The sequence below is a fragment of the Geospiza fortis genome, unplaced genomic scaffold (genome assembly GCF_000277835.1).
Source record: "Geospiza fortis unplaced genomic scaffold, GeoFor_1.0 scaffold53, whole genome shotgun sequence".
In the NCBI taxonomy this organism is placed as follows: domain Eukaryota; kingdom Metazoa; phylum Chordata; class Aves; order Passeriformes; family Thraupidae; genus Geospiza; species Geospiza fortis.
In genome coordinates, this window is record NW_005054305.1 from 13,038,433 (window position 1) to 13,064,084 (window position 25,652).

General features: G+C 37.8%; 1 protein-coding gene across 1 annotated transcript in view; it reads right to left on the bottom strand.

The window, feature by feature from the left end:
• Positions 1-4,905: 4,905 nt before the first annotated feature.
• MMS22L (MMS22 like, DNA repair protein) overlaps positions 4,906-25,652 on the bottom strand; it is an 88,490-nt gene continuing 67,743 nt past the window's right edge. The window contains 9 exon segments of the mRNA XM_031066591.1: positions 4,906-5,631; positions 7,950-8,117; positions 9,234-9,330; positions 10,741-10,907; positions 13,182-13,393; positions 20,076-20,245; positions 23,217-23,376; positions 23,526-23,668; positions 24,420-24,562. Of these exon segments, the coding sequence (XP_030922451.1) occupies positions 5,547-5,631; positions 7,950-8,117; positions 9,234-9,330; positions 10,741-10,907; positions 13,182-13,393; positions 20,076-20,245; positions 23,217-23,376; positions 23,526-23,668; positions 24,420-24,562 (1,345 nt within the window). The 3' untranslated portion in view covers positions 4,906-5,546.

Below are 25,652 nucleotides of genomic sequence, written 5' to 3' on the forward strand. Positions count from 1 at the left end.
CTGTCTTGTTCGGAAAAATGTGCAGTTCTGTGCCCTGAATTCCTCAGATTTACACATTAAGGCCATTTATATCTGCAGCTAAGACTTTTGGGTCACAAGGTCTTGAAGAGCTGTACTGAAGAGCTATTCTCTGATCTTTTTCATGCCACACCCATAAAGAATAATATTTTATCCTTTATATAGCTTTAATTAAAGTATATAAATATATACTTCACAAGCAGCAGCAGCACTAACAGCCTCTTCTGCCACTTTGGTGTCTCTTGAGCATTTCACACCCAAGTGCTGACTAAAGAAACACTCACATTTGATAAGCCAGTGTGCAGTAGTTCTGCTTCTGTACAGTAATGTTTTTGTAATCCTTAAACTTCTAGTTGTGGTTTATGATTTTCTTCTTAGTTTAGCAGCTTTTGAGCCAAGTTCCTGATTTTCAGAAGAGCTGAAACTTCTGTAACACTTTTTCATCTGAATTTTGCCTTTCCCAGTTACCCTCCCCCAAACCTGTACAGACATTTAGTACATCAGTTGCAGAATGGTGGAGAAACAGATAATTGAATATTCACACATGCATAAACAACCCAGGCAGAATGTGGAACAATGTGGAAACAGGCGCGAAAAGAGGCGGCATCTGTTTATTGAAAATTAAAATGTAGAATAAATTAAGAGGGCAAGGTTAAAACACTTCATCTGCAGACAGAGTTTGTAGGGGAAGAAGACTGCAGGAAGTTTAGCACATAGATTGTGTATAAAGGACTTATGCAGTTCTATTTTTGCAAAATGAAGGGTTTTTTCCCCTCCAAGGACACGTTATAAAGGGATAAAGTGTCCACATAAAGAATGGTTTTCCAATAGAGATGATTATATATAGCAGTTTCACAGTAATGCCAGAATTAAAATGCTTAAAATGTTAATGTTGCAATGCTTCAAGTGCTGAAGAACAGAGTAAGTATTTTTAGCAATACCCTCAATTCATGTAAGCAAATGCTGTGCTAATTTTTCCACCGGTGCTTCTGCAGGTCATGCTGGGCCTTTCTAAAACAAATAATGAATTTAGCAAATTTGCATTTTTAATGCCTGTTTTGGTGTCATTCTGCAAGAAGGGTAGAGCCAAGATAGTGTTTGATGGACTGACAAATGCAGTGAATTTGGTTGTAATGTGGAATTACTCTGCTGGCATTTCCAAAGGCCTGTAAAGATAGCACATCTATGATAGAGGATCTGAGCTTTTGCTTTTTTTTTTGTTGTTGTTTTTATTCTGTACATACCTTTGCACTTTGTACATTAGGCTTACAAAAGGTTTATCACTTTCAAGCTACTCAAGTAGACAAAAGCCATATCCTAGTCATTCATCATAAAACAAGCTTAATTATGCTAGGACATATTGACACTGCATCAGATTTTTAATCTTCAACATAATTTTATAACCATTGCTAACAGATGGGCTGATTACACTGAATTTGAGTTTTAAGTAATAGTTAAAAATTCTAAAATATGATTAAACTGGAAATACCCATTGCATACCTAATTTTCAAAAAGCTTCTGAAAGAAGGAAAACCAGAGTGCAGTAAAACGTCTTTTTTGTTTCCTGAGGGAACTATATTGCACTTAAGTGCAGAGTTATCAAAGTTCCTTAGATGACCAAGCAGTTTATGCTATTGGCAGCTCCTCTTCTGCTCAATTACAACAGATAGGCCAGGACCTTGTTTTTTCCATGGATCTACTGCTCTATTCCTGCATAAAAGACGTGAACTTTTCTATTTCAGAACCTCTTTTTTATCAAAACATGTATCCTCCCCCTTTTTTTTTTCATTGAAAATGAAAGCAAAGAGTAATTAGGATGTTTCTGCTCTTCAATAACAATAACAAATTTAGAATTCTTATGAAACAGAGGGACAGCTTTGTGGGACTAATGGAAGTCACACGTGAATTCTGAACAGAAGGTATTTTTTTCATGTTATCTTTTTAAGGTTACTAAAGGAAAGATAAGCCAGTCTTCCCTCTGCCTGCCATTGTTCATCATGTGCTGGACATGTGTTTCATATCACAAGGGTGATATGGGTCAGAGGTGATTGGTATCCTGAATTCTGGAATAGGGGAAATACAAAGATTAAATACTGTCTATTTAGATCTTAATTCTATACATTGCAGAAAAAAAAAGGGTGCTTAGTATATATATATATACACACACATCACAAAAATGTGTCCTCTTATATTCTGGAACAGTCCTCTGGCCAAGGAGGTAAGTGTGCAAGATTCTGGCAAGGCTCATGATGGCTCAGTTTCAGACAGGTCCCCCATCACCAGTATTAGCATTTCCAAATGAAAGGACACTCTGGTCACAGACTGAGGGCAAAGAAAAGCATACTGAAATTAAACATTTTGTTAAAGCTCCACTGACAAACAGTGATCCTATAGTAATGAGTAATTAATTAAGATGTCTGCTAGTTTTGGCTGGGGTGGAGTTAATTTTCTTCACTCTGTCTTCATAGAGATGTTTTTGTTATTGCTGAGCAGGGCTTACACAGAGCCAAGGCTTTTCTGCTTCTTGTACTGCCAGGCTGGGGAGGGGGCTGGAGTGCTTGGGAGGCTGGGAGGGGACACAGCTGGGACAGGTGACCCAAACTGACCAAAGGGACATTCCAGAGTGTGTGACATCATGCTCAGTATATCAAGTGAGGGAAGAAGGAAGAGACATTTGGAGTGGTGGTTTTCATCTTCCCATGCTACATGCCTACAGTTACGTGTAATTGGGCCCAGCTGTCCTGGAGATGGCTGAGCACCTGCCTGCCCTGGGAGAGCAGTGAATTTATTCCTTGCATTGCTTTATTTGCATGCCATTCCTATTTATGGCTTTTGCACCCTCCCCATTTAATTGTCTCAACCAAGGAGTTTCCTACCTTTTACCCTTTCAATTCTCTCCCCAGTCCCACTGGTGGGGGAGCAGCTGTGTGGGGCTTGGTTACTGGCTGGGGTTAAACCATCACAACATTCAAAACCGCTTAATACCACCAACTTTTCATTATATAGATGAACAATGAAATTTCTCTGAATTAGGTACTCTAGCTACAATTTTATTTTCAGGATCTTTTCACCATCCATTGCAGAATTTACAGCTGCAGAAAATGTTCATCCATGCAGCAGTGGTATTTTTAAACAACATACTGGAAGACATCCTTGTGATCCTCTAAGTAGAACACCCCTGCAACGAGTAGCAATCTTCAGATGAGTGAGGTTGCTTAGAACCTTACCTTACCTGCCCTTCAATGTTTCCAGGGATGGAGTGTCTACCAACCCTCTGAGAAACCTGTCCCAGTGTTTCACCATCCTCATAATAAAAAAATTCTTTCATATATCTAGTCTGAATCTACCCTTTTTTAAACCAAACTGTTCAGTGTAAAATACTATAGAAACTTTTAATTTAAATGTTTATTGCCTTAAGCAGCCTCTATACAGACAGCATCTAATAAGATATATATATTTTTTTTTTTTAGCTTTTAGGTTTTTCTATATTTTAGTTAAAACCAGCATTTTCTTCATTCCTTCTGACTGGTTTTGGACTGCTGTTTGGTGTATGCTTGGTAGGTCAGCATAAACTAGTACTCTGCAAGTCTTCCTCTCATTAATATTATTGGAACTATCAATCACATCTGCAAATGTCCGTACCACCCATCAGATCCCCCATTTGGCACTGGCTGATCACTAAGATGCAAAATGCCTTGTTTCTGTTTGCATTAACTTTGTGACAAAGAAGAATGATAGTTTCCAAACTGTTTAAATTAGTTTCTCATGGGCCAGGAGCTGCTATGCATTTACATAAAGTCCTGTTGCTTTTTCAGAAACTTCCAGCCACTACAGATAGTATTAAATATATCTTTAATAACCTACTAAACACATCATTAAGTGCTTCATTGTAATATCTGTTCTATCCTTTAAAATCACGGTTTTTACTTTCAGGAAGTAATGCTACAGTCAGACATCTGTTCTGGGATCTACTGTGTGGTAGGACTCAAATTTCAAAAGCATCTCAATTAATTTATCTTGAAGAGGGGTGTTTTTAATTTTTTTCAAAAAAGCTTTTCAGAAGCAGAATCCTCCTGGGATGAATAAAACTCCCAGGTACATAAGCTTACGAGAAGCTACAATGCAAGTTCAATAAGTTACTTTCATAATGAAAAGAACCTCCATGTTTTGCACCATTAAGTAGCCTAAAGAGGCTTTTAGTTACTGCATTATCTGAAGTTCTGATAGCTGATTTAGGCAAGAAGATTATCTAGTTCGACTTGATAAGATTACTGCAATGAAAGGGAAGCTGCTCTGAACAAGATTTTAGGGATTTTTGTGGAGCTATTAGACATAAAAATAATTTTTTCCTTCCCGTTAACATTGTAAAATTAAAATCTGAGTAACTTTAGAAGTAAGAGCCTGGTCACTGGTGCTGCCATTAATGGCAAACCCAACCCACTCCAAAGTCCAGTAAGTAGTTTCAGAAATTTTCAGAAAGCTTCAGATTATTGAGGGAAATGAAAAGTGTGGATAACATAGCCATAGTTTCCTGAGGACTTTGGGAAAAAAATGTAGAAAAAGTTACAGAGCTACATCCACCCTGCAAAGACCCATAACACAGCAAAATATTTGAAAGATCCAGCTTTCCCAGCAAACAGGAATAATTACTAGCCTATCATCAAATGATTTTAATTAGAAGTCTGTCCTCTCTTCTTTTTCCCTCTCACCTTTCACACCTAGTATAAGTGTATAACTAATAATGTAATGACTAATTAAAAGACCATTGGGACCCCTGGAAAATATAGATCCATTTTAAGAACAGAGCATTGAAAAGGAAGGGAACAGGAAATCTAAACCTGCCTTTTCTTATATTAACCACAAAGAAAACAGGGACATTTTACAATGGAATATGAAATACTGAAATGTTTTAATACAGGTGAAAGTTAAAGACAGCTATATACATTCTGTGCAACATAAACACATTAAAAAATACTCTCTTCTCTTAACACAAGTTTTATCACGCTGGCACAACCCCTGGTAAATGCACTGCATTCAACAAGTTGAGTACTAGAGAGCACATGTTTTTCCCAATCTACTAAAATAATAAATTAGAAATTACAAAATTATTATTTTCTTAAGAACAGAATGAATAAGATTTTCAAAAGTACACTACTAAGAGGGACAGGTCTCATCCAATATGAACTAAATTGTGAAATTCTTTGAAATTCTGTCTTGTATGTTGCAATATAGACTTTGTTTATACAGACATTTGAATCTGGAATAAAATAGCTTCCAATCTTTCTATTGCTATTCATCAGAATATTGAATCAATCTTCAAATGCATGACAATAATAAAATACCAAAGGTTTTTTTTTTTAATTAATACATAAATTGGGGGAAAAATTGTGGAACAACCACAACAACCAAAAGCTGATACATGTATTTCCATTGTAAAGATAAAGAACTTGTCTAGTGTGTTGTAGTCCGTAGTTTTAGGTACCAACAATGTCATAATGTCCAAGAGGAAAGGATTAATCACCAGCACATTACTGATCTGTCTCATTTTCCAGTTTTTGTATCTCATTTTGTCCAGCCTCTGCAAGGTGAGATAAGAGTCTCTTATACGCTTCCCTGTTGGGGGAAAAAAACCAAAACATATAACATGTTACTTTAATAATCTCACACATCCTAGGAGTAAAAGTGTGTAATTCCCAAACACATTGTTTAGATATTGAGATATTAAAACATTTTAACTTCCCCCCCCCCCCATTCAACTGCTTTTTTGCTGTGACTCTTCAGCATGGCCAGATCAGAGGAAGAATAGGGACTGCACTGTTTACAGCCAGAAGTGTAGTGGAGCTGCTTAGAAGCCTAATTGTTTAGTAAACTGCTGTAAAATACAAGTTCCTTATTTAAAAATGTGGAGTTTCCAAGGCCCAGATGATATTAGCATTCAGCCTTGAGGATGTTTGCTCTCTCATTTCTCCCTAAGCAATCCCTGTGACTCTTACCACAGCACATGATGTGGATGTGAGCCCCTCACACTTGGGTGCAGCCCAAGCACTCAACCAGATTCAGACCACCATCCTCAACCAAGGACAATGACTGTTAAAATAAACCTGAATTTCAGAAGAGAACTGTCACTCAAGTGGATTTTCCAGAAGAGTGCATATGTGTTGATGAGACTTTTCACCTTAAGTTCATTCTAATACTCTCCAACCCAAACAACGTAATTATTGTTAAAGTACCGCCTCTGACATTTAGGTCTTTTCTGATTATCTATTTTTGTCATGAAATATTAACTTGAGCAAACCAAACTGCAGTTTTTGTACTAGTTCTTTGCAATTACAACACTGGACATCACTGCTATAAGCATTTAATGCAACTTCTGAACCTTACTTCTTTTACAGATACAGATTTGCACTTTAATGTCTACAGTAATTGCACTGAATATGTTAATATCGTGTTATTTAGAGTCTGGGACTGAAGAGAGAAAATCAGGTGTTCCTGAAGAGAGAAAATTAGTGTTCTTACAATAAAATGCTCATGGATCACCTCAGGCTGCTGGGTAATGGAGCACATTCTAAATACAAATTACTAATAGAAAACATTGACAACAGATTAGCTAATATATATGGTTTAAGTGATGAGGATAAAGGAAATGGAGCTCTTCAGTAATCTCCAAGCTTGCATTTCAGGAAGCTCAAACAACCTGCATGCAATCAGCATTTTGTAGATAATGGGATGAATGTTACCATATTAACAGTATTTAGCAAAAGAAAAACAAGCAAAAATTTTAGCTGTGAAACACATTATCAAAGGATGAAAAGCAGGTTGTGTGGAAATCCTACATATAACGGTACCTCAGGCTGATCCTGGGCAAATTCTCTTAAATAAAAGCAAATGCAGCTGTTGGCAGTGGATAGTAAAAACTGAATAATATAATTACAAATTAATTAAATACATTTTTCGTTAAATGGAAGATGGATACCCTGTGAGTACCCTTCAGTGTCTCGTAAGTTATTCGTGCACAGCTCTGTCTTTTGGACTTTTTATAGCCCAGACCCTGCTGACACACACCTCAAAACTTCCCCAGTGTGAGGCATGAGTGGATTCTCCCCTTGGAGTAGTCCCAGGATGTGCAGCAATGCAAACACTGGGGCCAGGGCCAGTTCCTTGCCCAGACCACAGGAGAGTCATGGGCAGCCCTCCAGTGAGCAGCACTAACAGAAGAGCCCTTTTGGCTCAGGTGCCCCACGAGGCAGAGCTTCCTGGAGTTCTGTAACAGTACTTGCATGGATGCAGCTCTGCAGGGATGGTGGTGTCTGGGTGCTGCATTTGCACCCAGACACCACCATCCCTGCAGAGCTGCTCCCCTCCTGTGCCTTTTCTCCTAATGCCAGATTGGATTCAAGTGTCAAATATTTCTGTCCTGAGTTCTTGGGGGGCAAACAGAGGAAGTGTGAGCCTGTTGTGCCTATCAGAGCCAGCCTGTCCCAGACACCCACAACTCTTCTAAGTTTAGATTATGAGAGAGCTCTTGATATTCAGTTGGGGGTATTTATCTTCCAAGCATCTCAGACCATACCTGATTATAGTATAATTGCACATATGACCCAAAAAGTCCTCTAAAACAGGGACTAACAGGAAAATTCTTTGGATAAGGAATTCTTAATTCTGTTTTGCAACATACATTGTAGAGACAACCTGGCTTCACAAAAATTCTACTCTAGTCTGTGGACCCTAGTATCAAAACATCTCTGGAAATATTTAGCAAATATAGATGGCTTTAAACCATGAAAGGCTTGAGTTAAGGGAGATTTCTGGCTGAAAACACTTAAAAATCACTCATTTTTGAGTGCCTGTGCTGCTGTCTTAACACTGCTTTCCTTCAACAGAATAAACCTCTACTAGTCATTGTCAAAAGTAATATTAAATGAAAATCAAACCTCTGTGCAGCATTTCTTCCAAGGCCTTGTTTGTGCTCGGAATCCTTCAGAGACTGTGTGATTGTGGGAATCAGGCTGGTAACTAAAGTCTGATCCAAGACTGCCACTGTTTCCAGTATGCTGAAAACCCGGTGATCATAGACAGCAGTGTAGTCCTGGATAAACTGCCTGAGGGGGATACAGGGGCATTTCATGCAGGGTCAAAACGAGATGCAGAGAACATGCCAACAACAACTGTAGAGTCTAATCAGAACAAACAATCTGGCTGCATAGCAATTTTCATTTTGTTACACTGGAATACTCTACCTGGAATACTTTCTCTAAACAAAGGATGGTTTTGAAGCCTAATGCTAAAAATTCCACACATTTATTTTCAAGTCATTTGACAGATTCTGCTGCTGTTTCACCAAGACTTCCTTGTTCCTAATGTGTGTGAATGCAAAACTAAACCATACATTTCTTATTTAATAAATAATAATTGTAATAAAAAGACTAACAAAACAAGACTTTTAGATTCAAATTTGCAGAAACAATGTTGGCATTTCTTATAAAGCTCCCCTGGATCTTAAATAGGGCAAACCATTAGATGGAAGCATATCCATTTGCCATCCTGAAGACTTGAGGACTTTAAGGCCCACAGATAACATTCAAATCAAAATTAGCACCCTAGGGATGACACATCCCATGAAATTGATCTATCACATATATGGCATTTCCACAAACACCCATCCTTTTTTCAGCGAATCTCTCTCAAGGCTTTCACCTAGACCTAGCCCAATACAGCAGCAGTGCTTAAGGTTTGCAGAATGTCTTTGAGTGCCAGGTCATGCAGCTCTTCTACTGTATCCATGCAAGACACAGGATTCATTTTGCAGAGCTATGAAATAAGGATAATTTGCATTATAATAATCTATTATTGTCACAAAATCAAATAAAAAAAGCTAAGCTTGTTATATGAATATTAGCTGCATTTCAAATTAGGCACACACATCTTTCACAGCACCATCAGCATTCCTGAGGAGTTTTTCCCATCGCAGGAAAAACTATATGCCTATCAAAATAGTACCTCATCCATGAGGAAGCAGGTATGCCTCTCACTTCTATTTTTCTGCTCTGGCTTTTTGGCAAAGCTATGTTCAAATCCAGTGCCAAAAGTACCATTACTAAAATACCATCAACAAGCAACAATGCAGCATTTTAGATAATTAGTTATTTTAAAAAAACATGTTTGTTGTCAATTGGCTTGCAGCAGCTTTGCTGCCAGTTGGCATATTTTCTGGTTACCTAAATACAGAAGTCAGCTGGGTGGCATGTTCTCCTCCTGACCCTGCTTGGCAGCCTTCTACCATGTACTGTACAATGTCTGTAGATATTTTTTTAACTGCAAAAGAAAAAATCACAGGATTCACACAGAGCTCTTGAACTGACCATCTGGAGAATGTCTTTCATGAAGACAAAAAATTTTAAATAAGGAAAAAAAAAGGTTTAATATTTCTTTGAGGCAAGTGGAATGATTGTGAGAGCACTTAGATTGGCTACAAAGAACAGAATGAGTCACGGGTTTATGCAAAAGTCTTATTTTCACCACCATTATCCTTTAAACAGATTTTTAAATACACTATGTTTTTTTTAAGTTAAAGCCAAGAGATATACATTTAGAGGAAATAGAGGTTTTATTTAAATCTAAGTTCTGTTTACATTCTTTAAGCACTCCTATTTGATTCAAAAGAAAGGCAGTCACAGCATTACATTGTGCTCAAAGCTGTGTGGATCTACTCCGTAATTTCAGTGGTGGAGACTGTTCTGAAATGCACTCTAACTCTTTTATTAAGCGAAAAAAACCCAAAAAAACCCCAACAACCTCTCCCACTATTTTCTCAATAATTGTTTCCAAATAAATACCCAAGTTGCCAAGATACAGCTCTTTATAAAGGTGGAACTGGGCTGCAAGGACTTTTCTAGAAGGGTGTGGCAGAGCCCTGTCCAGGCAGGCAGGGAGCTGGTGGCTACAGCAGCACAGGACCTCCAGCTCATTGCACTGACACACTGCAAGGTGAGTACTCAGCTTTTAGCAGATATGGCTGTGATGGCAAAAGGGGGAAGAACATTTGTGATGACTGAGCCAATTTCCTAAGCACATCTTATCCCTGAAACTATTATAGACCAGAATCAAACAGTACTTTATCAGAAAAAATTCCCAGGAGAAGTCAGAGGTTAATCCAAATTTTGCTTAATGCCTCTCTAGCAGCAAGAAATGGAAATTTTGAGCTCAGGTACATTCATTATACAATGGTGGGGTGAAAAGAGTGCTTCCTTCTGTAAGTACCTAAAAATAAAGATGTTCTTGCTACAAAACAAAGCATGCTAAAAGAAGAAAGAAGACTCAAAGATACCTTCAGAGAGCAACATGTTACTTTTAATCCATTTATAATGCCTCTATGGGGAGAACATAACACTAGTCTTATTTGGTCTCAAAACTTTAGGTGGAAGAAAAGTTCCACAATTGCTAATGGAGGAGATTATATGGCAAGGATAGGGAAAAAAGGAAATGTCTTCAGATTCCTGAGAAGCTGATTAGTTCATTAGAGAGTTAAATTAGGCAGGATTTCTCTGCCTGAGAGGCAGAAGTCCCAGACCAGTTAATGAAAAAAAAAAGCCTCATCCAGTTTATCTGGCCAGATTGTTTTATTCACCTCATCTGAGAGTCTTAAATACTGGGATGAAAGATGCTCAGCAGTGCAGAAATCTTGCAGGCGTGGAGAGATGTACTTAATGCAAACAAACAGCTCACCTTGCAGCTCATTAACCAGCACCAAGCACTTCAACACAGCTGGGAGAACCAAGTCTATGTCACACAGTTCAGTGCTCTGGGTCCTCTGAAGTACTTCAAGAATGAAAGCAAGAACAGAGGCCAAGCGAGGAGGTGGAGCATGCCCTTTGAACTGCAGGTAGTTTTCCCTGGGAAGACAAAGCAAGCCAGAACAAAGTCTATGATTTGGGGTTTTTTTTTCCATGTAATGCAAAGACCATATACCTTAAAATAACTGTGATATTTTAGCAGGAGGCCTATTACATAGATTTCTATCTTTATCTAGGCTTAAATAATGGCTTCTATTTATCTTAGTCATAGCAATGACTCCCAGTTTGTCAGAGGACAGTGATCTCTTCTGTTCAGACAGGAGTGAGAAATAAGAGCCATCATAATTACAGTTAAAAATCCAGGTGTGACTATTAAAAGCTAAATACAAAGGTAGCTTCATAATATAATTGAATTAATGAAGGAATCAAGATTCTAAAATCCTAAACCAACATGCATAATACAGCTGTTATTTAATTATGTTATTTAGCTTTATGTGCTTTTGCAAACTCACAATCATACTTGTGGTAACAGCTCTGCTGTTACACTGGTACTGTTATTTGATTTTTGTAAACAGTATGTTGTAACAGGACAGCCAGTGGCTGGTTTTGTTCTGTCAGAATTAACACAAACATCTCCAATATAAAATCTGGCACAAGGATAAAAGGTGACCTGTCAATCTGCAACAAGAACAAATTTTAACATCAGACACATGCAGTGTTCCAATTTTAACACATTGATTTGTTAATTTTCTACAAAAGAATACAAGAATAAAAACTACTGTTGGTTTGGCACCACAAATTAATGGAATCTGAAGACAGTAAGTTTTGCAGGTGAAAGAGAACACAGCATTTATTCATCAGTCAGCAAGAGCACTCCCAGAACCTTCAAAAAACCATTTAAAGATATTTAATATTAGGTATTGTTACCTACTCAAACAAGGCACATATGTTGGCTGAGCAATGCATCAATTAAAAACCAGCATCCTTATTAAAAACTCAGTAAAGAATGCTTCTACAACTTTCAAATGAAATGTGACTTTCAGAGCTCTGTGTACTTCATTGCACTGCTTCAGAGCACTGGTGTGACTTGTGCAATGAAAGCTGTGACCCACAGTTCTTGTATCATGTGGTCTAACTTTAATATTAGCAACTCTGAAATCTTCTGTCACATTAATTACTCTGAAAATTTCCCACAGTTTTTTTTTGTGTGTGTTCTTCCACTACAACACACAGCTTTGTGAGCTGGGTAATACAATCCTGATAGAGGTTTCCCTTCCCCTCTGCAGCAGCAATACATTCACTGCTTTCATATGGCAAAGTGGTGAACAAACTGCACCTATTTGTGTACAGACCCTGTGACTGCCTCATGACCACCCAGCACTTTGCAAACCCGAGTGCTGCTCAGTTCTAACACATTCTTCCCAGATCACTAAGGAATGTTGCACATCTTAAAAATCACCAAGTGCCATTACACCTTCAGAACTTTCCACTCTTAATCCCCATGTTCACACATGCATGCACACATTCAAAAATAACTTTAATAAGATGACAAAGTTTGGGTATCCAAAAACATGTCAGAACTAAGATTATGAAATCTTAATTGACTCCCTTAATAGGTGATAATACAGGCTTTACTTACAGGATTGCTTATCATATTTACCCAAGATTAGCACTGACATTATTTTTCTGATCAACATGTATACCCATTCTTTAACAAATAAAGATACAATTACCATGGATATAGGCCTGTATTTGAGGGGGTTTAAATCCTTTCCCAACACGGAAAAAAAGTAGAGATTGTTCACTACTCTGCAGTACATAAAACCAAGTGTCAGCCTCTCAGCAGCAGGGACAGAGATTTGTAACTGCTGTTGACATCATGCGAGTGGTGACAGCGCAGTGAACAAATACTGTCTCCCTGCCTCTCTGTCTTCCACTTCCCAGTTTTCCATGTCCCCTGGGCAGCTGGCACACCTGTGTATGCCCTGACACTTAGAGAACAACAAGGCCCCCAATGCACACGGACCTGTGGCAGTTCTAAAGCACTACAACTGCACCCCTAAATACAGCCTGAGACACACACATGATGATGTCTCTTGGAGCATAATTTTTCTAGAAAAGGACTTGCATTTCACATGACCTCCTGCAGTATTTCTTGTTGTGGCCTAGGACTTTTATCCTTAATTAATCTCTCACAAATCTTTCTGATTTTACTCTTCTGATATATAAACACTGTCCTTCCTTTGCTCCCTGCCCGGCAACTCCCAGGCTCTTCCAAGAGCCGCACCATCAGAGGCCTGAGCTCATGAGCTATTTGTGAAGTCTGAATCTGAGACCGGAGAAAGTGATGCTTTATACCCCACTGGTCCTTACCTGATGACATGCAAGGTGGTCCTGCGGAGGCGGAGCAGCTGGGGGGCGGTGATGGAGCTGCCTAAGGCAGTGAGCAGAGGATGCTGCCCAGCACCGGGCACAGTCGGGGAGGAAGGCAGGAATCGTCCAAAATAATGGCGAATAATGCTCCCAAGGAGTTGATTTAAATAGGCACCCTGTGTTTGGGACTGACAACATATGAAGGACAGGCCCTGTGGAAGAAAATTTTAGAAAGGAATTAAATAGATTTTTAGCAATACAGTTGATTAAATCTTTAACAATTGTATGGTAAACACTCACTACATGCTGTGTAAACTGCTGCACACAGAGTAACTATGCCTGACAAATAAGCATCGCTGATTTGCTGCAGACATGATGATCTGCAAATGAAGACAGAGGCAGGCAAGGCTTGCAAAGCAGAGAAAAATCTTTCACTAGACTAATATATTGGAAGATAAGCTTTGGGACATGCAGGCTCCCCTTCAAATTCAAAATAAAACTGTGGCATTTCAGACCTAAGAAAGCTTCTGCACCCAAAAGCTTCTCATTTCTGTTTTCAGTCCTGTACATGGTCTAACAAAGTATGTTAATCAGGTAAGATTTAAGATGGGACAGAAAGAGTAAAAATCTCATCTGCTTGTAAAGGACTGTGTGAAATTTTTGTATAAATGCTACAGCAGAAAAATGAGCACTGAGAATTGAGCTCCAACAAGAAAAGATTTGCTCATAGTATGAACAAATTAGGGTAAATTAGGCACCATTTATAAGGGATTTAGAGGAGGTTTTAAACTCTGTTTAAGATAAGGCTAAAACTGCTGTGATTTATCCAATATAAGCTATATTGATCCAGAAAAAAAATCTATAATGAAAGTACTTGCCCAGAAAGTGCTTATCTGAACTCTACCTGTAGTTATAGAACATATATATGGTCCGTCCCTGAAAAAAAGAGTATTCTTACTGGAATGGGTCCCCATAAGAAAAAGTTAAGATCTTGTTTCCTTCCCCCTCCTCTGATTACTGAGAGCAAGAAGAACAAATCACTAAGAAAAAAATAAAAAGATCCCGTGATCTCCTATCTCAAGGGTCACAGTCAGCAGCACAAACAGAAGCCTCTTGAGAACTCAGTTTTCACAATAGTTTTGTCCAACAAGAATAATGGTGTAAAACAAGGTCAAGCACAGAGCTCCCTAGACAGCAATTTCAATAGTACTTCAAATTTCCATTAGCATTGCAATCCAGACTCTGGTTTTGGTAGGAGGAGTATCTGTCTGAATATTTATGGTTGCTGAGGTAAACTAATGCCCCTAATATAGGAATGAACAGATCAAGTCAAGCTGCTTTTGTTCCCCAGCTATGGAAAAGGAGTATTTCTGTTGCTTTTTGTATAGGAGTCAAAAAACCCTATTTTCTGACTCCCCAAAACCATTTTCGTCTATACCTGTCTGTGTGAACATGACAAAACATTCAGAAAAAAAAAAAGCAGGCTGAGGCATAGCTGAGGGTCTTGAAATGCTGAGTTCCCACTTTTGGTTCCACAGTAAACAAATACAGGAAACATGAGATTTCAAGAAATGAGGTGCGTGAAGACTTGGTGGGTCTCTTGAATGCAGATTTGGCTTAAGGGTTTTTACCTCACATACTTTTGGGGTTCCTTGATAATTCTGGCAAATCTCAATGATAAAAAAAACCACACTTTCTGAACTGAGGCTTTGAGTAAAACTTCACATTTTCTTCTCCTTTTGTGCACATAGAGTAAGTTATTGTAGGAAAAAGCTGCTGCTGCTGTATCGGAATTCTTAAAAAAAGAAGTCAAGTGATACTTCTTGGCAAGTAGCAGACTTAGAGACTGTTAGAGATGCAGACTATTTAGTGTGTAAACTTGTGTTTGATGTCTTCAGTAAGATACTGCAGAAGGCATAAAAAAGAGTTGCCTGTGCTTTCTGTAGTAAAGCTCGTACAGAATGACAGAATGTACTCCATAATCCAAATATTAGAACTGGCACTCTTAAGACTCTAGACTGTTTTTAACACTAAAAGAACCCAGACATCTATGACAAAGTGTATTAATTTATTGTATAAAAGGGACACAAAGAACATCACAACCTTACAGAGGATACCTGCAGGAATACATGAAGAATACATTGTTAATTCTTCTCTGAAGAATTCACAATGACAATTGCTAAAATGAGACAGTTCTTCAAACTGAGGATCAACAAAAGATACACAGTATCAAGAAGACATCAGTTAGTAACTAGTAAGAGTTACTGTTTTTAAGAATGATCCTATTAAATGGTTGCAATAAAAAGAAAATAATATTAGAATTCAGATATCTGAGGGAATGCTGACTAATTTTTGCAGGTCTAATAATTTCATTTCAAACAAACCTACACTGATCCTTCATAAAAGCATTTTAATTTTTTGGGTTGAAATAAATTGATTTGGAAACTGCATGCCAAAAAATTAGAAAAGAACTTGGATTTCTCTCTTGGACAAAAAGGCCTACTGACTTCAGGTCAGCACTGTGTTCTTTATTTTGGTCTCCTCTTTTTCCTTACAAAGTGCAGAGAGCAACAGACCTGCACAAGGTCTGACAACACCACATCCCAAGTGGCACAAGGCATGAATTACCAACACTGCACAGTAGGTGCAAATCTCCAGCTACAATGGCAAAACACCCTAAGCAGTGCTGGCCAGGGATGTGATTGCAAGGTAATCGCACAGAAATTTCTTCTTTTAAATCCCACCAGTAATTAAGCAAGATAAAGGAAGCTGCTGTTCAAATGAGAGAAAAAAGAAACACACATGCAACTGGACTGCAATTCTGGACCAGAGATTTGAAATCAATCACATCAGACCCCCAGGACAATCCCTACAAAGCAGATGGATTTTAAAGGGTTGATAGAGTTGCTTTCTTTTCTTTAACTATGCTCTTCAGCCATCTTCTGCGGTTAAGATTAAAAAAAAAAGGACATTTTAAGGGGAGCAGAGGAGCATGACATCATCTGCTCTTCATTTTAGCAGAAAGGCAATGGATTCCTGTGTGTGTTCACTGCAGGAACCTTTTGTGGCCAGAGCTGCCTCTTCTGATTTATCTGTATATCTGTAAATCACCTGTGGAGAGCAAAGAACCGATTAGTGTGGATTACTGGAACTATTCACTGCAGAAATGCCAAGCTACCTAATGATGACTTACACTGCAAGTCCTGCTGTTGGAATAAATCTGCTGTCCACCAATTAATGTTGTACAATTTCTATTAAACACATAATTCACAAAATGTACTAATAAGCTTGCTCAAATATCGGACCACAGATGTGGCTCATGGGAGGGCTTTCAAGGTCTGATCTCTGACAAATGCTGAGCCTGCACAGAGCCATTAAAATCACTGGGAAGTGAATGGGCCAAGCACTACTAAGAATGAAGCTCTTTTGCCATTCTCAGTATTTAGACAGAAATCAACAAATCTTCTGTATTTGGACAGGATTAATACTGATAAATCAAGCAGTAATTAATACTGATAAATCTTACCTTCCCTGTCATTATGTATACAGTGCTTATTCCATGCACCCACACTGTATTCTGCAAGACACATTTAAACTAATATTTCTTCTCCAAAACAAGTTTCTTACACTGCTTGAGTCTTTTCCCATATTACTGGTAAATGTGTACTAAAATTCTTCCAAATCATTCTCCAAGAAATCCATCAAGAGCAATACTGGTCTGAAACTTCCTATGATAGATGTTAGCAATCCACAACCACACATATCAACTCAACTTCTTTTTGCAGTAGTGAAATACCTACAGTTAAATTTTACATACCTCACTATTTCATAATTAGGAACAGTCCCATACAATTGTAAAATGGCTGTTCATTCATATTCTTTGTGCTTTACTTTCCAAAGTCAGTAATTCAAACATATCTGAGGGCAATTTTTATATCTCAATAAAAATCTTTCTTAGGTCATCAAGTATTACCAAAACACATGTGCAGTGAAAGGAACAGTACCCAGACAGTAACCCTTAAGGCAAGATAAAAACCAAAAAATAGCTTAAAAGTTGCTAGAGCTAAGCTATTTTAGCAAAGCAGTATCAGTGACTGAGTTTGAAAAAAAAATCTTGCTAAGCTCCCTGTACAGTAGAGACCAGACCAGCTGCCCAAAAACTGTCAAAAGGCAGGGATATAGCCCAAAGTTCTATATAAGGACAAACATAACAAGTAAACACAGTCAGTCTGAACTGATGAGAGAGAAATGCAACATTCAGTCTTAATTAGTGCCTTTGACAATTATGTGTGCTTGTGTAAAATGAAGCAAATAAATTTGTAGGGTTGGGGTAGTGAAGGACTGTGAAATACAGCCACTGGTTCTGATGAATTGTGTAGTAATAAACTACATTGTGTGAAGAGAAGGAGCTTTGTATGTTGTCCTAAAAGATTAAAATATTCAGGAATTCTATAGTATTTAATAAAATTGTTGCATCAGTGGATATGTAAAATAAACTGCTACTAGGGCTGACTTCAAAACCCTTTAAAACCCAAAAAATGGATCACGTAAACCAGATTAAGATTAGCTGTTAAATACTCTGGAAAGAGGGAATCTTTTTCCAGGTCATTGCTAGCAAAATGAAAATGTTTTCTGAGATCTGAAGCAGTTTTTTTGAGCAAAGCAGGAAAAGCCTACACTGTAGGAACTGAAGAAGAAAAAAAGATGGAGCCTGGAACTTTTCAGAAGACTAAAGAAAAAAAATTAAAAAGGAAAAGCTGCTGAGTAGAAATTCCACTCAAGGTCTTTTATACTTTGACCATGAATAAAGAACTCGCATGCATAAGAGGATGCTTTGCATGGTCTCCAAATTCCTGTTTCTGTATTTTCACATAACTGTGAAAGGATTAAGTTGTAAGCTGGAGTATGAACAGGGACAGATCTATAGAACAATGCTTGTCTAACATTAGGGTGAATTAAGACTCCTGCCCTAACATACCAGTGCTCTATCTCCACAAATGAGCACCAGGCACAGGGCAGCTCCCCAGGAGTGGCCTCATCACACATTTCACCTGCAGTTTAGGTTAGTCAAGGTGAGGTTATTCCCAAAGAATTCCTTTTCTCCATCTTCCCTTCCACATATACTGTTTGATCACTTTTCTGATGTGCCCATTTGGGTTTTTGGGTTTTGTTTGTTTTGTGAGGCTAGTTACTATTTAATTCAAGTAACAAATTGCTATTCACAGAATCATTAAAGCAAATTAAATGAGAATGTGTATTGGGGTGAAAGGGAATGAATGTAACTTTAACCCAACTGTGAAACAATAACCTGAGATGTCAGAGAGTGCCTAGAATCCATTCAATCTCAAATGATCTCAGAAGAGTTATTTTTTTGTTGTTGTTTTTAAATTGATCTTGAAATATTTTTGTTTTGAGTTGACTCAAAATTGGAATTTTCCCACTTTTCCACATAAAAGAGAAGGAAGTTTTTTTGAATAAATGAAGCATTTTAGAACACTTAAAAATATTGGAACCTTGTAAATACAAACAAAAAGTAATAAAACACAAAAAGTGTCATATTGAAACAGGAAAAATAACTCACAAAATCTCCTCTTTTCTCTCCAGAAGTGTTTATCAAATTAAAGAATTACTCGTTTTCTAGAAGCAGTGTTTGTCTAAAATATTTTGTCACACAAGATCATCTAGCATAGCTGGAAAGTACATGGACAATGCAGCAGACTGATGAAGAATACAAAAGTGAGGTGTGGAAGTCAGAAACTGGCAAATAAAACAGGAAACAAGGGTACACAACACTCAAGACTTCAAAACCAACTCAAGTGGTTTCATCTGAAGGCTACATCTGTCTCTGCAGACTCCAGAGAAACTGGCTCTACAACAGAAACACCAAATTAGCAAACAGACACTCACAGTCCATGCTAATACCATTGTCCAGATGGCCCTACATGTACACAGCTTCTGAAAATACCTACAGAGCAATAAAGCAAAACATATTGTGCAGAGCATTGCATAACCATATTCACTTCCATATGACATGCCTTCGATCACAATGAGCTGCTTTTGAAACTAATAAATTCAAGTGATGTTTACAACGTCACCACTGCATTGTTTCACAATACAATCCTGCAAAGGAGTGAGTTAAGACTGCAATCAAAATGAAGACTAAGAGAGAAGGAAAATGGTAAGCAAAAAAGACACAAAGATTTACAAGGAAAACATGTCAGCTTATTTATTTTCAAAATATAGTCTTTTCTCTTTCTCACCAGCAGAAGTTAGTCTCTTTCTACAGCATCAACAAGCCTTACAGAGTTTCAAGAGTGACAGGGTAACTGAGAAAAGAGTAGGATGAATAACAGGGAAGAAGGCTTTAGTTATGCAATCATAAGCAGCAGGAACCTGATTTAGCAAAACATATTCTCCAAATATTAAGACAAACCAGTGGCATAATACACCAAGGATTTTCTTTTGTTCCCAAGAGCAACAAAAAAAGGGGTATCTTATTTATAACTATCTACAGTTAGCCAAGTCAAGGATGATTTAAAATATTTGTTCTGTCAACTTAACAATTTTCTTACTCCATATTATGATTACTTGATGCACTGTTTGAGAAATCTGTCACATTGGAGACCGGTGTAACCAGCAGGTTGGATAAAGGTTTTCCATAAGCAGTGATGAGACCAGAAGCTCTGGAGTGTACCACAGCATAGCTGCCTGCAATGAGGAAAGCCAAATGGGTGGCAATTTTCCTTTCACTTCTATAAGGAGAAAAAACCTTTTCTTACTGCTTCAGTAAATTCAGTCAATACTTCTTGACTAGGGAAAAAGAAAAAATACTCTGCAATATTAACCTTTCCTGAAGATTCATTTGTGGGCTGATAATAGAGCTGAGATATTTACCTGGAGATAAAGAGGCAGGCTTTCCTGAATGGCAGACAGCAAAGCCACAGGCAGCTCCTTGTCCTGCTGGAGCACAGAGTGTGGCAGCAGTAAGCAATCCACAATGCGAAACAGGAGTTGCTGTGCCTTGGAAGTAGCCAGTATTGGTGCACAGAACTTTACCAGACATCCTGTTGAAAAAAATTCAAAAAAAGCCCAAACCAATTTACAGTTAGTAAAAAAATTAAGGAAGCCTTAAGAAGCAGTTATGTTAAATTAGACAATCTGAGAGTAGCAAAAGCAACTGAATTGTCTCACTCCTACATACTCATTCCATGGCATCCTGTTAAAAAATCCCAGTCAAAACAACTCAAAAGTCCATTTACATTTCATCAAAATAAAACACTATATTGATTCAACACAACACAGTTACAAGTTTTTAGGCAAGTGAAGATGCTTTAGGAAAAGTACAGCAATGCTAAAGATAGGATGAGTCTCTTAGATCCCTGCAGAAAACTTAATTAAACTTGATCCATAACCCTACTGCAATCAGTACACGTGCCCTTGAACATTTACCTTGCTGTGTGCATTCATCCCTTTTGCAGAGAAATGCTGCCTTTGCCTTCCCTTTACATTTGTCTAACACCACTGTAGCAACACCACGTCAGCAACTACTCACATAGCAATTTAATGTTAGCAAAACATTAAATATCCTCCCAATTGCATTTAATTTCAGCAGATTAAGAAGAACAAGAGGCAGCCAACTCCATTAAGTCTTGCCAGGTCTTTGTGGGCTCTCAGTTCACAAACTGAGAGCCTCAGAGAACATCTTTCTTGTTTTCAGCACAATAATGTATCACTTGCTCAGCTTTGAGCCAGTTTTAAGATTGTTCTTTTGACTTTCAGAAAAAAAAAAGTAAAAAGGTGTTGATGTGTAAATACCCCAACTTTGAAAAACATCTTTACTGCAGGCGAGGTGTAATTTTTCTTGAAAAACTAACTCCATACTCAGAAGTGTTAATACTCAAAGCACATTAAATAAAACAAGATTCTTATGTAGACATTTTCAACTTTACATATTATTAGAGGCAGGAAGTTTTCTGGGTTGAAAATACAGGAATATCCCGAGGAAACATGTTTAAGACTTTGAAAATAATGGAAAATCAAAAGTAGGCCGTTACAAGATATTATTAATCTATAAACGTCATTCATTATCATCTCTAAAAACAACGCAAAACAACATTAATCTTGTGGAGTGAAAGAAAACACAATGATCAATCATAGAGAAAGAGAATGATCACCTAACAATACTTCTAATAATTGTTGTCTAAACTTCCTGCTTTGAAAGAAACATGGTCATTCCAGCTCAAAGTACTCCTTCTATTATCACTGCCGTGATGTATGGGACAGTACAAGACACAATCTGACTACAGACAGGAGGAGTTTAGATTTGTTAAGTTTTGTGCTTTGTCCTTATAATTTAACAAGCTCACAGAATGTGAAGCAGTGATCGAAATCTATTTGATGTTTTTTTTCCTTTTAAACCCTCTTTATGTTTTCTTAAATAAAAAGAAAGGACATTTTCTTCCACACATCAGCATGACTGAAGATTAATCGTTTCCTACTGCAAAGAACAAAAAGGAACATACCAATCTAAAAAGGAAAATACCAATCTAAAATTACTTTCCAAGGCTCCAACCCACATCTGGGTATCTAAAAATGTTTAATTTTATATACATCCTGTGTATCAAAGTATGCTGGTCTCACAATATAAAAACTGAGTATTTTTAAAAACTCTAATTCCAGTACATTTGGTGCACCTTCTGCATCTTGGTCATGCTTTCCCTGTGCTCCTTAGAATCATGATGTAAATTGTGTGCGCATGCAAATCATTATCTCTGTTTTAAGATACATAAGGTTTACTCTGTTTTTAAAGGTAAGTGGGTCAGACTGGCACATTCATTGAGAATTAAAGCATTCTTCTTTTTCCACCCTATCAGTGGTTCCACATTTAATGAATAAATGCTAGAATGCATTTTAGAAAAGTACAGAGTGCTTGTCAACGAAGGAGTTCCAAAAAAGAAGTGAAGTACATACCTAAGCCAATTTGGCCACTAACATAACTCCACTACACAGGATGTAGCCTGTCATAATACTGCTTATCACAGAATATCCTCAGTTGAAAGGGATCCACAAGGATCACCAAGTCCAACTCCCAGTCCTGCACAGACACCCACCAAAGGTCCCACCATGTGCCTGAGAGCATTGTCCAAGCTGTGACCACTTCCCTGGGGAGCCTTTTCCAGTGCTCAATCCCCCTCTGGGTGAAAAACCTTTTCCTAAACTCCCTAAAACCATAGTTTTAGACTCTACCTTACCCCTCCACATCGGCCCTAACAAAACCTACAGTTTGCTGAATTCTGCAACTCCTTGGCTGCACTTCCACTTCTACCATAACTATACAGTGATTGAAAAAACCCATTCAAATAAGTGACTGCTACAGTGTTTTCTTTGGTGAGTCAGGCTATGCCCCATAGCATGGATACCTAACACCAAAGCTGCACGTTGTCTCAATCCACATGGCTCAAAACTTGGAATTCTTTCAGAAGGGTGTACGCCTACTTTTATGTTCCACAGGAAGAACTCAGAGTTCATCACTTCTGTTTAAAATGAGTGGGCAGAAGAAGGAAACAGTAAGAGACCTCATACAAAAAGATCTCGTGACCCTCTCTGGGAAGAGCAGATCTGCTGTGGGTACAAATTGCAGTAGCTTCAGGAACTGCTATGACTTACAACAATCCTCACTACAGCTAAAGAGCCAGAAACCAGCTCTTGTCACTGTTTCTGGGTTTGTTTAGGTAGAACAGGTGGTTTTCACTAATGAAAGATGCAAAAACATCATACTTTTGAAAATACTGATTTGCAGAGGTAATTAAAAAAAACCCCATAAGCAAAAACCACAAGGAGGTTAGACATCAGGATCTAGAGAAAATCTGGGGGAAAAAAAATCTAACTGTAGCATTGGTGACTTTGTTTTTTTGAACATTAAATAGTATAGAGAAAAAAAGTGTGGATAGCATAGAGGGGAAAAAAGTATCATAAGTTAGTTTTAAAGAATCAGTAAAATAATTTCCTAAAAGAAAAGATGTGTAAAATAATTACCTATGATCCAGTATGTAAGCTGCAGACCTTCTGGAGGTCCTTTTGCCTTCAGATAGGGTTTTACATACTTTAACACATCACCCAAATACTCCAGAGTCTTCGCTACCATGGCAGATTTCTCAGGGAGCGTCTGAAGACCACTGTAAGTTCTACCAAGAGCCTGAGAAAACAAAAACATTGAAATAAATATAAATCAGTCTCTCATGAGACTTTTGTGAGTAATTTCTTTTTCAGCACTCTAAATCTGATACATAGTCTCTTTTCACTAAAATTGTCTTATGAAAATAACATGGAGTAGATGTACAGTACCTTAATGAATTGGACCAGAGCATTTTTTGGGTCTTGCTTGAAAACTGACTGTCCAACATTAGCCTTTAAAAGAATGTTTTCTACTTCTGAGAGTTTAAAAATCAGTCTTGTCATTTCCATCAGCTGCTCCATGTAGGCTTTTCCTGATTATTACAAGAGAGCACATCAATAAATACAGCATACAGTATTTAATTTAGTCCCAAAATCATGAAGCGAAGCATTATTTTAAAATATCTAAAACACAAGTATTTGGCAGCCAACTGCATCTCTCCAGATAAATAAAACAATTCCAAACCAGTTATTTTTCTGATATAATTTATAAGAAAATAGAGTTTTAAGTATGGCTAGCCAAGCTGATGGGTTTCTTTTTCGAAATCCACAAAATGTGTATAAGAAATAGTGACTGGAAGACAAGTTCTACAGATAATTAGAACTGCAGTGGTTTTAGAAGAAGGGATAAAGTATTGCTCTAAGAAAGCAAAGTATCCAGTGTAAAAAAAGGGTAGAATTAATTGCAGCTAGATTCCCCCACCCCTCCCTTTTTTTTTCTTTTAGGCCATTCACAGCATGATTTCTGACTATTTACTTCAGATTTTCACTTTTTTTAGAGCAGTTTCTCCATGGGGGAAAAATAACTTGTCTCCTTGGGAGCAAGTTTTTATTCTTTGCTTCCAAGGAAACAAGCTCTTTTATCTTTGTTTGTGATAAATTTGTCATATGCAGAGCAGGCAAACTATCAATAAATAGCACAAGCAGTGTAAAGAAACACATTTTGTAATTAGGTAAAAGTAAAGGAATACAAACAAAAATACATTTTGTAATTAGCTGAAAATGTTTGCCAGCTTTGCAATATAGCCCCGTTACTGCAAACATGAGGGAAATGTGAGCACTTACCAACTGTTCTCTCAGCATCTGTCTTGGCCAAGGCGCCACTTGGTTGATCGAGGAACATTTGCAAAACGCAGCGAAACCATGAACGCACTGTCAAAGCTTCGTAGGATGTATAGCCCATGCTAGAAAAAGCTTCACACAGTGAACTGTGTAGGTGGAAGAGAAAGAAAAAAGGTACAGAGATCTAATAAAAGTAGGCAGAAAGGTGACAGTGTCTCATTTGGCTGTCGATGCACATATACTTGTGTATATATGTTTTGGCTACAAAAAAACAGAGGGAGGAAAATCCGCACAATGGGAAATGCCTAGCTGTAACAATGGATGATTTGACTGTATTATCTAAACTGACAATGTACAGTGCTGGAAATAGTTCATCTGAATCAGCTTGGAACTTCATATTGACAGTGCTCATGCTGCTCCACCCTTTCATATAAAGCCAGCCCAGGTGTCCCATGCTACTCTTTAGTCTGCTTAGTTCTAACTATATTAAAGATGGAGAAGAGAAGGTCTGCTTTAGCAAATAAAGATATGCCATGTTCAAAACAGATGCAAAAGGGAAACATAAAAGGGCACCTTGGAGATAAGAAAGGAAACTGCTGTACTTGGCAGTACACTTACAGACATATTCATTCAGGTATGTACACACACACAAGTATATCCATTCCCACATAAACATGCTATATATACTTTCAAACACTTGCTACCATTCTACCAGTCAGGTGTCAGACCAGAGTCACTCAATGCACAGTCCCTGTACTCTACTGCTCTGTATTCCCAAAGTTTTATTTGCCTCACTGCCATGAGTAGCTGCTGTAGTCATTTTTCCCAAGCATATCAACCTTGCATCATTAATTCTGGAGAAACTCCTTGCTAAAAGACAGCAGGTGTGTGCTGCACTCTGTTCCCAATTACTATCAAATGAGGTGCATGTGTGCTTCAGGTCAGAGATATTTCTTGAAAATAGTTACACTTTTATTTGAGAGACTTCCTTCCTGGTCAGTCCTAGATACTTCAGCTTTAATGAAAAATGCTTGTACTCTTTCTTGATATGTGTACATGTAAATCTACCTATTTTCAACTCATTTTTACTCATGCTTACAACAGAATGTCAACAAAGGTCCAGATGGAAACCAAACTGGTTTCTACTTCTCACTAAACAACATTAATGAAGTTGAGGAGTTTTTCTGCTTCACTTACTTAAAACCAGTGATATCTGTTGTGTATATTTTGTATGAA